The 16,571-nt window shown below is 43.8% G+C and overlaps 1 protein-coding gene across 4 annotated transcripts in view; it reads right to left on the bottom strand.

Moving 5' to 3' along the window:
* lef1 (lymphoid enhancer-binding factor 1) overlaps window positions 1-16,571 on the bottom strand; it is a 44,063-nt gene that overhangs the window by 17,058 nt on the left and 10,434 nt on the right. For all 4 annotated transcript variants that reach the window (XM_080030180.1, XM_080030181.1, XM_080030183.1 and 1 more), the window contains exons 4-5: window positions 3,627-3,762; window positions 312-399 (exon numbers count right to left, since the gene is read on the bottom strand). In XM_080030180.1, coding sequence (XP_079886306.1) covers window positions 312-399; window positions 3,627-3,762 — 224 coding nt within the window. The remainder of the gene's footprint in view (window positions 1-311; window positions 400-3,626; window positions 3,763-16,571) is intronic.

Below are 16,571 nucleotides of genomic sequence, written 5' to 3'. Positions count from 1 at the left end.
CAGAAAGCTTTGATGGGGGTTAAGCAGCCATATGGTTATGCAGGGGCACGTATGCTGTGATGTGTTTGACATGTGCTGGGCACACAGAGGAGCGGTTTGGCTGAAGCCACAGCAGTGCAGCAGGAACAGCCAGAGGCAGACCTCCCTGTGTAGGCTGCTGCTGCTGCTGCTGCTGCAGGCCACCATCCCTCCATTCACTTCACAAAGCTAGGCTACAGTGTCAGTGTGCATCTGATGTCAAGAGACAGGACAGTAATTGCTACTCGTTTACGTTAGCTGTGCAAATTTTGGCTTTTGTCTCTCTCACTCACCATCCCAGGGGTGGCGTGATCTGTCCCACGCCTCCAGGAGACAGGGAGTAGAAGTTGGTCATGTCTGGTCCATGGTGATGCCTCATTCCTAGACAAACAACAAATGGCACAGAAAGGATTTAATTCTGATACACAATTTAATCTGTGCCAATCGAAACGTGCCTATAACACTCAAACTGGCATTAGCCAAAAGTTATAATCAAAACTCAAACAACACTTTTAGTATAAAGAAGGAACATTTCAGCTTGTGGCCTTCATCATTTTAAAACACATCACAAAGAACATTAAAATAGAACGAGATGAAAGAATAAAAATAAAATATAAAAAAGAAGTGACTCAAAAAAGACTATGTGCTACAATTGAAAAGGCGAATATATGGACCTATAGTTTTTTTTTTTAAATGTTATTTTTCATTTTTAAACCTATTACTCCTTCCCACCTTTCCCATCCTGCTTCACTATAAGTCAGGGACAGTTCACATGTAAGAGCTTGAACATGCCTCTTGACCTCACATTATCAACCAGCAAGAAAAGGATCATATTTTCCCCTGCTTAGCTGCCAGTGTGTTTGAGCGTCTTTAAGATGGTTAATTGGGTCTTCCTCTTTGTGGCAGAGGCTGCCGCTCTCCCTGCAGACACCGGATTGACTTGGACTAACTGTCAGTGGATCTTCTACAGGACTAAGCTCCTCCATCTCCGGCTCGCATGCTCCAGCTGGGTTTCAAGGTCGAGGGGTCCCTTTATGTGGGGAAGACTTAACTGGGGACGTGGCTTTAAGATGGCTAAATTCGAAGTAAATCTGTTTCAACTCATGTCGTCTTGTCTAACACCTTTTTGTATTTCGTTTGAGAGCAGAGCAAGCTAATACTACCACTGGAAGTCTGTAGATATAGTACACAGACTAGTGCCACACACACACACACACACACATGCACGCACACAGAAAAGAGGGCAAATGCCTCCAGATTAGCACCGTCTTCTAATCCCTGCCGGAGCCAACATTTTTCTCCCTGCCTCTATCTTTTCTCTCTCCAGGCTGCACTGGTCTAAAGAGGCCTCCCCTCCTCAGAGAAGCAGGGCGAGCAGGGGTCTTATATCTCCAAAGCCAATGTTGAAACGCTGGATTCATAGCGTGCATAGCACTACCCCCTACCCACTAATCCACCAAGCTACACTCCTGAGGGCCCTCCCGAGGGCACAAGGGAAGGATGCAAGGGGTGAGGGCCTGGAGAGCGGGAGAGGGGAGGGAGGAGAGAGCCTCAGCGTGTTAACCTTGTCACTCACACTCCTCAGGTGCCTAATTAACCCCCCCTCACACACACACACACACACTACACACACACACACCTTATTCATACGTTCCCGTTGACACCCAAACAAGGCTTCACACCCTCACGCCTTTCCTCCCAAAATAAGCAACACTGACACGATTCTCATTGTAAACCTGAAAATCACCCCCCCCCCCCCCCCCCCACCACCACCACCCCTTGACCTTCTGTCTTGCATTTGCGGCCCTGTGCATATTAGAGCATAATGAGAAAATCCATGATTGTTTTTCATAATTAACGAGCAGATCAAAGTCTTAGCTCACTAAGGAAGGCAGAGCAGCAGTCGGTCAATACGAGAATGAGAGAAAGACAGAGAGAGGGGGGGGGGACAGCAAGAAAGAGAATAAGAGAGAGATTTCCTCTTAAGCATCTTTCGGCTCTCTGTTGGTATACACGCATGAATATGCCTTGGGAAATCATTTGCAGCTCATTCCGCAACTGGATCGCTTAGACATGGATTTGTGTTGGGCTGTGAGTGCTAAGATCAAATACAGTAAGAAGAAGACCTCCGGCGGTGTTTTGTGCTCTTCAGTGTTTGTCGGCAAACTTGGTGGATCTCTTTGGATGGACCAACACCAAGGAGAGCACTACCCCTTAATAAGTTGTACTACATGACAACACATTTCTGAGATCTAATGCGTGCAGTGTTTTATTGCTCAATTCCATGTCAACACATTTCCTCACTGCTTCCATTAGAAAAATTGTCAACGAAATGTGTCTGATGCACGACACTTCTGACATATTTGGAGCACAGTTTCTTTATACGTCTCACTTTTCATCTCACTACGCTGCGTACTCCTATGCAGCCGTTCTTACACTGTTATTTATAGCAAGTCCCTCAGAACCTCCCCAGCCTCATCATCATCAACATCATCATCTTCATCGTCGCCTACATCCCATCTGATCCCTCTGATCCTTTTCAACCGGCAGCCGCAGAAGAAGAAAGCCGGGAGAAGAGAAAAGGTGCGGGCACAGAACTACGGAGGAGCCCACATGTTTTTAGCATCCGTAAGAAGCTGCCAAAGTCTCCAGCTATGCGCAGGCTGAGGAGCTGGTCCTCAAAAGACTGTCAGAGCTGTAGCTTGATGTTATTACAGAGAGGCAACGGGGTTCAGAGGGAGAGGGCAGCACTCAGCGTACCACACACTGCTTCAAATGACTTCATGCTGACAGAAAGGATGACTTTGCGGTGACAAATTTTGGATTGTTTGTTTCTATTGAATTCTGACAGTGTTGGCAGATAAGGGTGTAAAAACTTAAAACCTCAGGTCTTGGTTCAGTTGATGCAGACCAAGTTCGCTGTTTAACATTATTGCGATATTTTGTAGTCAAACCCCATTGTATTTCTGAACCCGCAAAGCATTTCTCCATGTGTGATGTTTAAAACTTTAAGAATTTCAATTGCCACTTTGAATAAGATGTAACAATGCAATTTAACACTGACAAAACTTTGTTCCACTTAAGCCCTTCTAGGGAGTAACACACCTATTAAATTGTATTAATTAAGTTGATATATTAATATCAACTTAACATTCATTTAATTAGCATTGAATGGCAGCAAACAAAGTCATTAAACTAGCAACTTTGACTTTCAATAAGTTGTCTATCCTATTTTATTTGCACTGTTGTGCTCACCGACTCTAAATATTAGATGAAAGTTGGAATGAGGCAAAGACGTTATATATAAATATACTATACTATTATATTCAAATTCAGAATTCAGATCTGGCCTATACCTCGAGTTCAGTTTTCAGATTCAGATTGGATCAGTGCATCCATAATTAGTAGTAGTTTAGATGAGAGATGAAAATAAATATTTTGGTCCACTTTGAAAATGTTGGCGTTGCTTTGAATAATAAAGCAAAAGGATGACAAGCACATCTGGAATCTTTTGGAACATACTGTAGATCATTCACAAAGTGTCATTACTTTGTTGTACAGGCTTGTGAGTGTCGTGTCATGGTCCAAACTTTACGCTTGTTCTTTACCTTGTTTGTTGTTGATGTCATGATGGGGGTGATGACCAGAATGTGATCCTGGGGCAAAGTGCTCGTCACTGTACGTGATCAGCGGGGTGAGCGGGTGGACTGCATGGGAAGGCTGCACCACTGGGACTTTGTTGGACTGTGGAGAAGAATACGAGAACATTTAAAAACATAAAAGAGTGATGACATAATGCATCGGCAGCAGTATTCAATGCGTAATATGGCCCTGTACACTGCCACGTGACCTGGTGGTCTGCCTCTTTGTCAGGGCTGTACAGTGCGACAGTTTTTATCGCATTTGCTACTGAAATTGATCACGTGCGATGATGAATACAAGTACACTCGCACGAGTGCTAATGAGCAGATGCTGTCTGTTTGAGACACAGAGGAGTGCTGCACAACACTGCTTAGAGGGCTCTACATTAACACTCTCCAAATTCGGGTAAATGTAGTCTTAGGCAAGTAAGTTATTGAGTCCACCCTCCACTTTGGCTGGTGAAAGATGTGTGCTCGGGATCTGTGCTTGTGCTGCGATAAATACACTTCACCAACGGTAATAACCGGAAGGAGACGGCACGCAGTTAAGTTAGCGCGTGTGCAAACAGAACATTTTCGGTGCGCCTTCACATTAAAAGCATGTTACTAGCCAAACGTGAGTTGACTTTTTTGAAGCCGGTAAGAACAGGAAGTTCGCACTTCACAGCCCTGCAGTGCGCTAGCTTGAAAATCAACTGCTTCCGCTGCAGAGAGCAGTCAACAACAGTAGTCTATTTAAACAAAGTTTGAAATAACTGATAAGCCACTGAAGAACTACTCCCAACACATTCACAACAACCTATTTAACTTATCCTAAATTGTACCAAGATGTATACTTATTTATTTAATAGGCTATATGTTTTCAAGTTATAGGTTTTAATTAACAGAAGGACATTTACCCAAAAAAATTATTATTATGAATATAATAATGATATGTATATACAAAAAATATATAGATATTAATTTTATGGGGAGAAATAATTCTGAATCAGCAAAAAATCGCAATTGGCAGGCAGGTTAGATTATTTTGTCTAAATTACAATCAGTGCACCCTCATTAATTGAGAATTTCAAATGAGACCAAGATGACAGGCTAAAAGGTAATTAGAGCTAAATGCATGGGTTAAGGTTATGCAAGTTTTCGATCATACTTTGTGTGCTACTGAATTTATTTTTGTGCTACTGATTTTTTTTGCTTGCTAGCACCAGTGCTACCACCTAAAAAAATAAGCGTACAGCCCTGCTCTTTGTAGATGTGAGTGAAACTTGGTATTCACAAAAGAAAAGCACTACTACAAATACAATTTTTTAAATGTCTTATTTTTCAGAAGCCTTAGCGCCGCACCTCAAAACTTTGTTTAGCCTAGGTCAGCAGGACCAAAAAGCTGATTCCCCCAAGGAAGGAGGAAAACAAGTCAAATGGTTGCATGAGCACATTTGAGACAGCAAGCAAAAGACTGGAGCAAATAGGAGCCAGCAAGCGCTACTAGAGCAAAGAGACGGGATAGAAAAGAGAGATTCACAGGGTAGAGTTAGAGCAGAGGTCTTAGGCGGGAGATCAAAGGCAGTCATTAGCTAGTGAATAAGGGGAGTTCATTACAGAGCAAGAGCCGGGGGAAGGAGGGATGAGGGATGGAGGAGGAGAAGGAGGAGGGGTCTGGCTGTGGAGAGAGAGCAAGCACAAGTGAGTGAGACAGATGTCTGCGGCGGTACTTAAAGCAGGAGTAATAACGTCGGTATTGGCCTGACCACAGGACCCCCATCCACCGGCTGACTCAAAGAGACCTGCCCTCCTGACAACTAAAACAGGCCAAGCCGGGCCCCAAAAAAGCCTGGACCCAACCCCCAGCCAACAGCCAACAGCGCTTACATGCTTCAGCAGCACTGAACACATGGCAATGCTTAGCCATGCTAAATCTACTATTCACAATCCAGGCCTAGAGCTGAGCTGGAGTCAAAATATCACCTCCACAGGATATATGGCTAATCAGAGAGACATCAGTTCACTGTGAGGTGAGACACATCTCGCACTAGACGGCTCCCACAAGCTTTGAATATAGTTTCATGAAACTCTTTGATCCAGAGGCTCTCAAGGGAACAGTCACATGATGAATGATGTTGCTGAACATATTCTAAATCTTAATTTAGTACGAGTCTGAAGAGGCAATATAATCAAGAGACTCTTGTCATTAGCTTTAATTTCGTTGTCCTAGCGAGGTGTCTGCCAAGGTGACATTCCTGAAAGACTAAGTAGTGATTGGTGCCCCTCCTCGCTGACCAGACACACACACACACACACACACACACACACTCACACACACACACACAAAACCCCTTGGACACAAGGGTGGCTGGAATGTCTGCATTTCCCCCGAACCTCTCACAGACTGGCACCATTCTCAACTTAAGACCCCCTCTCGCTCTCCCTACCTTCTGGGAACGTCCTAACCACTTACACAAAGGGCATTGTGTGTGTGTGTGTGTGTGTGTGTGTGTGTGTGTGTGTGTGTGTGTGTGTGTGTGTGTGTGTGTAAAAAAAGGTTTCCTCAACCACATGACACGTCTTCTGAATCAGTCTCCTTATCGGGCTGGGAATTTCACCTCCCAGGGACAATCTTACAGTTAAGTTCCTCTCTTAAAATTAGCCTCAAACGGTGTCAACTATCACAGTCCACATCATACAATTTGAGATAATCACACGCTGCTCACTCCCAAAAGAAAAATCAAGCCATGATGCAGAAACGTTTGAGGTTAGCCCAGGTGAGTGGGGTTCTTTGAGCCTGGTCAACAAGAGTCAAAGGTGACGGGATAATCTGCAAGTGTGGGAGTGTCAGACCTCATCCTACAGAGGGAAGGGCTAATTAGTTAAGTCTGCTAACCCTAAAGGAGGGCTAACCTGGACCATGCTAGCTGGGACATGCCCACACCAGGGGCTAAATGATAGTATTCTTGCCCATATTATTTTACGCCTCTCCACTCCCATTTGTCATCCTGCGGGAATGAGATAAGAACCTGAAGGATTATCATTTTAGATGGAAGTCTTCTTCTCCAACAAAAAAAGCATGTTGAAACAGAAGTTAGTATCTCATATGTGTTAACACACAAACGTAAACTGCATCATATTAAGACGATTAAAGGCGATTGATTACTTGGCACCAAAGAAAGTTAAAAGGCTTCTGCCATAGAGGAGAAGCCCACTTTTATTCTTTTACAGCTTTCAATTCCAATTTTTTGAACTTCTTAATAAACTGCATCCATTGTAGCAAAATGCACCAAGGAAAAACCTGCAGGCCTCTGTGACCAATACAGAATGTATGGAAATGTGGGTGCCTATTTACATAAACTTCATACCAAAAATAACCATGGTTTACTTTCAAAAGAAAAGGTAGAGCAAGGAATTGTCTTTTACGGTTCTTACATCTTCACATCTCTCTAAAAATTCACACAGAATGATGGGGAAAACTGTACCGGCGTTAAGGGGAAATTCTTCACATGCTTTAACCTCAAAGTTATGGTCATTATGTGCCAACGGCCACCATGGAGTCACAATTTTTGTATTCTTCCAGGTGGAAACTCGTTGGCTTGCAGCACCCACTTTGCAGTATTGGCAAGTTCACGCCCAAAAAGCGCGACACCCTTTCACCAATCTCCTGGAGGAAGTAGATGGAGACACTCAAGTGTCAAGCGAGGGTCACGCCACATCGCTGCAATTTGATCCCCTCTCATCCCCATCTCGATTCCAAAAGCCCTTAGCAGCAGCAGCAGCAGCAGTAGTGGTGTTGCAATGAAGGGCAGCCATATTGGAGGTCCCTTTTATTGTGTATGAGAAATAATAGGCTTAGGATCTTTCTATTCATATTTTTTCAGGGAGAGGGAAAGAGGAGAGGCGGCGAGGATTGAAAAGAAAACGTTCCATTTGGAATTTCATATCCAGGCTTGGCCAGCCCTTCTAAAGAACCCCTCAGATGTGGTTTTAAGAGAAATTTATTGTGCGGAACTGGAGCTGGCAGGGAGCCCTCAGTGGAGGAGACACTCTAGTGTGTTTCAGCACGGGGAGCCAGTGACTTGGCATGCCGACTGAAATTGGGGGGTGGGGAAGGGAAATGGGACATTTCGATTTTGTTTCTTATATTGAGAATTTCTTCTGATGGCATGTCTCTGAGCTTGTTTTCTGTCTAATTCCACCAACATCCTGCCATGGTTTCGGAGCGTGATTGCGTGTGCTTATACATGTGTCTATGTGGGCAATAATGATCCTTGCAATATTGCATTTTTAGCATCTCCCTCCCTCCCGCTGCCTCCCTCCCCTCAGCACGGCTTTTGTCCTACACTCAATTATACCACTTCTGCAGAGTGGAGTGGAAAAATGGGAAAGCGCCGGGAATTTTATAATAATCACTTCCCACTTCTGTAATTTATATGCAATGAGGACTCTTCGAGCCTGCAGCTACAATCCAGTGTGTAAAAACCATGTGAGGTGTTTCACAAACAGCTGGGGAGATGGCAGCTCAAGTGGTGGGTATGCATTCCCATGCTGCTAAATCTTTTCACCAAGATGACCTTCTCTCACACCAAAACCCCAACATCACATACTCACGGGATTTTTTACACTCCGGAGAAAGAAGATGCACCGAAGAAAGAAAAACAAGCACCAGGATAATAACAGAAGAAAGGGAAAATATTCGTCTGTGATTGCAAACGCAACCATCAAGAGTTTCCTGTACACTTCCAATGAAATTACACAGTTCCCAGTACCTGAGGAAATCATTTACAATAACTGGCAGAGAGCACTCACTCTGATTGTTCACATATTGTCTGGCTGTTTCCATTGACAATGTGATCATATAGAAGACAAGATTACAGATGAAAAGCCTCTCTAAATACAAAAGTCGCAGAATGACACAAGGGTTTGGGGTGTGTAGCACCGTACTGAAATCCAACAGTCTCCCTCAGACCAGGTGTTCTCTGTAAGGTGTGTTTGTGAGCTAGCTGTCTGACCTTTTCCAAACAAAAGTAAGCAAACATTCTTCCATTGTAGCTTTTCAGCACAGAAAAGAAAAGGGACTGAACATCCTATCCTCCCTTCCATCTTTATCAAAACCAGTGGAGACCAACCTGAGGAAGCTTAAATAAATAGCCAATTACCATTCGCACAGCAGGGTGAACCCCACCAGCTTGGAATAGAGTGCTAAAAATGGAATGTTTCATTGGCAGGATGGCCCCTTAGCCAGGAGGCTTAATGTAACGAAACCCAATTAATGGAGAAGAAAGCTGGGCCGCCAGCAAGCGAAGCAGCGCCACGCGCCCAGGGTAATGAGACGAACAAGCGAAGCCAACCACAGGGAAAGAAGTGGAGGAGGCTACAAATAACAGGAAAAGCCTGCCCTGGAGACAAATTGACATCTGTGAATCCCAATCTCTTCTTCTCCCCCCTCATTTCATTTCAATCATAAATCCTGCATGCTAGTCACAAGACCGAAAGTTGAAGAGAAGTGTTGACACTGAAGGCCGAGAGGTCAGTTGGTAAAGATGGAAAAAACACAAAAGAAATAAAAGGATATGCCAAACTTGTAGCAGAATAGTGTTTGGTGAATCGCTTAGATAGCAGAATCCAGCATTTACTGCATATGCAATGTTAATTTTTATCATGCAAGGGAATTTGTTACACTGTCTTCAAAATACCAGCGTAAAACCGACATATGACCGACACGTGCCACTGTGTGAACATGGAATCCACATGCATACATACCACAAAGTTAATGAATACAACACATACATGCTACATATGAACACAAAGAAGCCATTAACAGTTGAATGTCTTCCTTCCTGCCACCACCGCCAATGGATTACCAATCATCTTTCAGTTGGCATGAAGAGCGGGTGCTCCAAGCAAACCAATCACGCTAGCTCTCATACTCACATTCTGAACGTGCAAAGAAGATAATTTGTGTGAAATGTGCCTGCCCCAGATTAAAAGGCTTGATCCGCTTCTTAAAGTGTTCAACTCTTAATTTCTATATGTCACAGAGCTATTAAAAAAGGAGCTAAGAGCAACGGAACATTAGAAATTATCCAGCTGCTATTTTTCTACACTGCCAAGCCACAGTGAGCTAAGGAGAAGGAGTAATGTCGACAAATTGACAACATGTCTGTTTAAGAGTAGACAAGGCTTGAAAAAAGGTTATGCAAGAGTATGTGAGGGTTTAAATTAGAAGCTGCGGCAATGCGACTTTGGCTTCACACAAAAAACGTAGAATCCTTCATTCATTGTTGGCCCAGGTATTTTTCATGGCATTTGGTGACACAAAGACTAATATAGCAAACCAGCCTTCACATGCTTCAAATCAAATTAAATGTTTGTAATTTCTCGCTATCTTGGAAAACATCTTGATATTGATCACACCATTAGTCATATTTTAAGCCCTTAATGTGGTATGCGCATAAGTAAAAGTGTAGATGTTGGGCTTGAAATGTTTCTGTGGCATATTATGGGTTGTCGTCGTGTTCACACTATCTGAGGCATTGCGTGGAAGTTGGTTGGCTCCTCCACTTTTGCACTCTTGTGTTTGCAGCGAGACTCTATGTGTGTGTGTGTGTGTGTGGGGGGGGGGGGTTGGGCCGCTGCTCTGGCAGAGCCTTGGGCAAACTGCAGGATGTTCACCTTGCGGCGGGGCACAGGGCTCATTATCACAGCGGGACCTGGTCACATCAAAGGACTGAGGAAAGGGCAAACATTCTGCTGAAGTGCCACTGTCAGCAGGCCTGCGAGCACACTCGCAAACACATACACAAAAGGGCAGACCGCACACACACTTGAGCACCCACTAGGCATCTACACCCCCACAAAGAACATGGCTGTTCTCTGTAGCACCATCACTTTCCTTAGATAGGGACATATCAACTCAAAATCTGAACAATAGATTAGATGATACAAATTATGCAGAATGCAGTCATTTTTCACCACTGGTAGCCCACTAGAGCCATAAATATAGCTACCTGGTAAATCTGGACACCGCCAAAGTGTCTAACTGTATTAAAAGCTGAGTCATAACGCCTTTAGCTCCGTCAGTGCTTCAATTATCTGAGCAGCTGTTTGTCTTAAACCCGAGACCATGTTAATCTCAAGGGGCACAGGTTTGAACTCAGCCTTTAAAAGCTGACCACAAGAAGAAAATGTTTGTAGCACACTTTATTTTTCTTCCTGAATCAATCGGCATCCCGTCTCAAGCAACTATTTATAGCGACCCCGCTGCTGCATTAACACACTGCATGATTTATCATTAGAAGCCAGCTCTGGTCTGCTGAGTAGCTGCATTCATGCCAGGCAGTGCGCTAGTGCCAACATCAACATTCAACAACAACACTCCAAGGCCCCGAGACTTGTACACAAATAAAATCGCAGCACAAGCTAACTTTGTGTGGCAAGCGCGCTAAAACCTTAGCCTCCGCACAATACCAGAGACGGAGAGAAAACGCAGTGCAGAATGGAAGGAAAAGTGCTGATGAGTTGCCTTATGCAGGAGCTTCATAGATCCGTCGAACAAGAGCGGATTTGCCTGCTACACCTAGATAGTGTTTCCCCCCCTCAGCTTTCGCCCAGGTATTCTGGGCATGAATGGCTGTCAGTTTGGATTTGGGAGCTCAGCGTTGAGGGGGAAAATAGAGTCTGGTGGGGGTCTTTGTGTGTCTCTACCTGTGGAGACAGAACTCTTCTCACTAAGCCCAAGCTAGTTCCAATGCAACATAACACATTGCATCCATGGAAAGGAAAGGGATAAATATCACTATTGCAAGCTAGCTAGCTAGAGAGAGCTGGACGAAAGGCAGGCATCAGCAGGCTGTGAACACGCTGCCGTGTTTTCCGGGGACAGTTTTCAATGGCGCACATGGGGATGTGCTTTGAATGAGAGCTGCTTCTGCCTGAGCAGTAGAGAGTATTGACCTAGTTTTCCTTCTGTGTTTCTCTCAGACAGATGCACACCCACCAACACAGTGTGTAAGAATAGAAAGAAACACAGTGGGTTAGTGAGCCTGTATTGATGACTTAATGCTGCATACAATTTAATTCACAGGAAATAACACCATTTTGTAAAATGTATGGAAGAAATGACGTGACCTAACGCAGTAGGTTATGTAATAAAAAAAAATTGGGGGTCAAAAGAAGCCCTGTTGCCTCAGGTGACAAGACACCTGTGTCCTGGCCCTGATCTGAACCTTTAACCCCATAGTCACATGATTAGTGCTACTTTCACCTTCATGAACCATGACCCTGTTTACTTCCAAAATGATCCTTTTACATAGCTAGAAAAGCAAAGCTGGGTTTTCATTATGTTACAAATGATGTGACTGTTTTGGTTCTGGTAATAATAAGGCACGGCCCATGCCACACTCCTGAGAGATATACATGGCTGTAGATCCCACTGCAAACCTTTCAGCTCATTCACATTTTGGACCGTACAACAATACCAGCAGCCCACTGTTTGGGTGTGATTCCACATTGTAAGAGATTAACTAGTAAAGACTACCAACAACTGCCTTTCAGTCTGGAATTAGTCATCAATCAAACCACACATTTTAGGGGTTTCTTTTTAACCAGGCGCAGACGCCCCTGTTCAGATCTGAATGAAAAGCACAAAGCCATTCAAATCTGATCCCCTCCTAACAAATGGCTTTTCTCCATCCCCACAGACGCAGGGAACACTTGAAGAACCTCTCCAAGGATCTGAACGGTCACATGAAAACTTTGCCTCTGTCAATTAGCTTTGTGGCAGGGTTTTCTGGGCTTTAATACAAACAAAACAAAGGCCGTGTACAACATGGCAACGGACAACGTCTGCCAATCCCTTAATACCTCTAAAGAAATGGTAATAGTGAATTTCGGCTGCACAAAAGGGACTCTTTAAGCTCAGGGCATATGGTTACAGCAACATTATAGGGCACACTCGTGCACCTGATGCCACAAATCTGAAAGACGAGCCATACAATGAACACACTGTGGTTGTTATACAGCTCCACGCTGGATTTATTCATAGGGTTAGTGCTCATGTCCTTCGTCTATTAAGAAAGAATTGTAAGACTGAATGAGCTGTAACATGGACTCATTTGTTTTGAGTTATCTGAACAAGGATACTTATCGGTGGGTCTTAGTACTTAAAAATGTTTAAACAATTAGTCGTTCAACAAAAGCTTTAGGAGCATGTACTTTAATACTCAATTCAAGTCATGTTTAGGCAAAAGTGCCGTACGTATATGAATTATCTAAAATTGAATGCGTTTGGGTTTTGGACTGTTGGCCACAATAAAACAAGACATGGGAATATGCCACCTTCAAAATTTCTAAACTGCAAATTCTAGCAAATGTCTAAATCATACCAAAATGTAAATGCTGTCAAACTAAAATTATAAATGTTGGCTGCAGATCGTGGCAACCATAAATATATCTTTAATGTTGTTTCCCGTATCTTTAAATGTAACTTTTGCTTTACTGTGTCAGTCTATAATGAGTTAATGTTATATTATGTTCAAATTGCGTACAAACATCTTCACGCATCTTTACAATCCCTGGCAGCAGAATTTATGACCAATACACCACATTTACTTATGTTAGTCTATAGTAATCACATATAATATTTTTTCAGCCTTTCATAACAAATAGTTTATTCTGTTACGTTCCGTTTGTTGCTTCGATATTTTAGAATGTCACTTTTTGCGGTTGATAAACAAAGCGTAGATTGGAGGTGCAAGGTGTGTGGTGGTCACTTACATTTCCCCTATCTTTCATCCTAAAATATAGGGATAGTGGGGGTGGATTGATTTGATGTTTTGATGCATTGTTTGATGATGGGCAGCTCAAAGTGCAGGAGGCCTCTGTGATGTTTCTCCGTTGGGAGGACATGAAAAGCGTCACCTGGCCCCTGAGCAGAGGGTTAGGGCTGCTAGTGGATTTAAGGGCTCCTGCTGAGCTGGACGGTGGCTCCATTGATGCCATATAATCCATTCAGTGTGACCTTTATATTTCTAGAGTCCAGCTCCACTTCCCTGTCAGCCTGCCTTGTTAAAAACTATCACACACATCAAGGTCCCGATCAACTACATTCTATTTTAACAGAACGGTATATCTTATTTATTCAATGTGTACATCTCACGGGGAAAATAAGAGCCTGCCATCACCAACATAGAGCACTCGGATGATCAAAAGAAACATGGAGCACAAGACGAACTCATCAGATGAACAAACACATTCTTGCTAGATATCTTTGTGGGTTTCATCATCCTGCATCAAGTGACTGCTGAGGGAAAAAACAAAGCCTTGTTCTCATCCCTGTGACATCAGCGCTTACAGACAGAGCACTGGGGAAAAATCTAAAGTCCAGGCAATGAGATATTTCAAATTAATAAATAAATAAGTTAATTTGAATCTGCAGTTTTTCCTATGCCCTCTACCCAACCTCTAATAAATTGTTTCTAAAATCCCACATGAAAATAACATGAGCCTAAAAGAAGTCATACAAATAAATAATCTCATAATGTACGCCAAGTGGTATTAGTCATGAGCATCCAACTACCACGTTGTAGATTCGCCTAAACTAGGAGCAAACAAAATTGGTATAAATTTCCATTAAGCCACATAAAAAAAGCAGAAGGGTGCAAATGGTTACACTGCTGTGTGTTAAGACACTGAAACAGTTGCACAGATCAGAAGAACTGCAGCACCAAGGAGAGAGCAGCATTCAGCTCTGCCTTTTCCTCTGTGACTAGGGGCCACTGAGTTTTTCTCCAGCCATAGTAAATTGGGCGCCTGGGGCAGGAGCCTTGGCCAAGCTTGCATTTCGGAGTCGACTGTGGAGGGCATGAGGGATAGAGATATGGCACGGGAGGGGGGGACAGGCTGGTGGATGGTGGGGGAGGACTGGAAGCACAGTGGAGGTGACATTACGCACATGTTTTAACACAATAGAGACCTGGCTCGTTAGCACACTAACTAGCGAGCGCCATGGCAATCAGCCCTCATCATTCTTCCTGGTCTCTCTATCCACCTTGTCATAAATATGGCTACATCTGCAAGTGTAATCACTCCCATTGTACTCTTATTTTCTGCTCTGCTGGACAGCAGCATGGCAGCCTGCTTTTCAGCACCTCTCCCCTCAGTCCCCTCCTTTCCCCAAGTGCCCTGGCCTGTTCCTGGCTACTCCTTTGCTGGTGAGGCCGGTGTGTCTCACAGATTACAGAGCTCTGGTCGCTCAGGTAACAAGAGTCACTAATCTGACTGGGGTTGAATGACAAATAATTGTCTCGGCACTGTGATTGATTTCAGCCCCGGAAAGGAGAAGACGACGCCCCCCTTCCTACCTCCCTTAAAAAAAACACACACCCCCACCTCCCTCCCTGCTTCTCTCCAGCGCTCACGAGCGGCAGCCAAGACTCTCCATCTAGTAGGAGGCAGGAGGCTTTGAAGAGATCAAAGCCAAGGCCGGGAGCAGTTGCGCGCCCTGGGAATACGGGAGAGAGGCTTTCTGCTCCTCAGCCCTATTTTCTAGCGTCATGTCGGATTGCAGCTGTATTGCATTTCGCCAGTTTACTTAATGCTCTTGGTTTTGACTTTGACATCAGTGATCCCCCTCGGTTTCTTCAAAAACAAGAGGGGAGGAGAGAAAAAAAGAAAGTGACTGAGGAAGAGAAAGAGAGAAAGAAGGGGGGGAAAGAGAAGGAAGGAAAGAAAGAGACTGATTTTTATTTTCACAACTCCATAATTGGCCAGTTCAAAGGAGACGAGGGGAGAATGTAGCATTTGTTTTCAATTCTGCAGCCGATGAAAGGAGCGACAAACTTTTATGGGTTTCCCAAAAATTAAAGACAGGCTTTTTTCACAGTCAAAGAACAGGGTGTTTTTTATGACCAAGACCACACAAAATGAACTGATAGCAAAGCCCTCCTCTTTGTCCTCCCACAAAAGCTCAACAGCGTAGCGTAGCTCTTACAGTAATGTACACGTGCGTTTGTACGGCGCATGTGCAAGTCTCCATCAAACAGACGTTTAGTGCATATGTTGGAAACTGTTAGACAAGTAGAAAGCGGTTTGATGTGTAACGAAAAAACCCGAAAGGAGGCATGAAGAAAGAGCGCAAGCTACATCAACCTATTCATTTAACTGCTTGGCTAATAAAGCCTGGTGGCGAGAAGGCACCCTTTGTACTGTAACTATGCAGGCCCTATACCAACCTCCTACACTGGGGACCATTAATATTTCAGCGCTGTCAGATACACATTGCATGTGAGCCTCTTTAGCACTCACACCCACAGCAGAAAGAAATAATGAGCTTCTGAAAAATATGAAACAGCAAAGAGAAGGGAGGGAGGGCGAGAGCGCGCCAGAGACTGACCAACTTCATACAACAGCAGCTATTGATCATTGCTCTATTTCTTAGCTAGACAAAGTGAAGGCTGTTTGAGCTTCTCTGACGTCTGGACACAGACAGCAGGATTTGCACCCATGTTTTACTCCTGTGGTCCTATTGTTCCCCATTGATGCAGTTTACTAGCTGGAACACTGGTTGCCTCTATATAGTCCTTAAAGCTGTCCAGAGGAAGTCAATAAAGCGATTCATGTTTTACTCATTTTATGACTGTAACAGGGAACAGTGAGGCACTGTGATCAGCTTTGGGTGACTGCTGTCAAACTTCAGTCCCGGCTTAAAGACTGAACCGGGTCAAGTTTTACATTAACAAAGCTTGATTCTGAAATGCATTTAATTATTCCATTCCACACTGACCAAATGTTGAGTTCCTCTTAAAAAAACATCAACAACAAAAAACTGTTGCCGAGAGACAACCACTTCACCCACTAGCCCATTTAACTATGCACACTATGTCATAACATCGCAAACCGTTACGACTGTTGCACAACACATTGAAA

This window comes from Ammodytes marinus, assembly GCF_949987685.1.
Source record: "Ammodytes marinus genome assembly, chromosome: 6".
Taxonomy (NCBI): Eukaryota; Metazoa; Chordata; class Actinopteri; order Uranoscopiformes; family Ammodytidae; genus Ammodytes; species Ammodytes marinus.
This window is presented reverse-complemented; position numbering and strand designations above follow the sequence as displayed.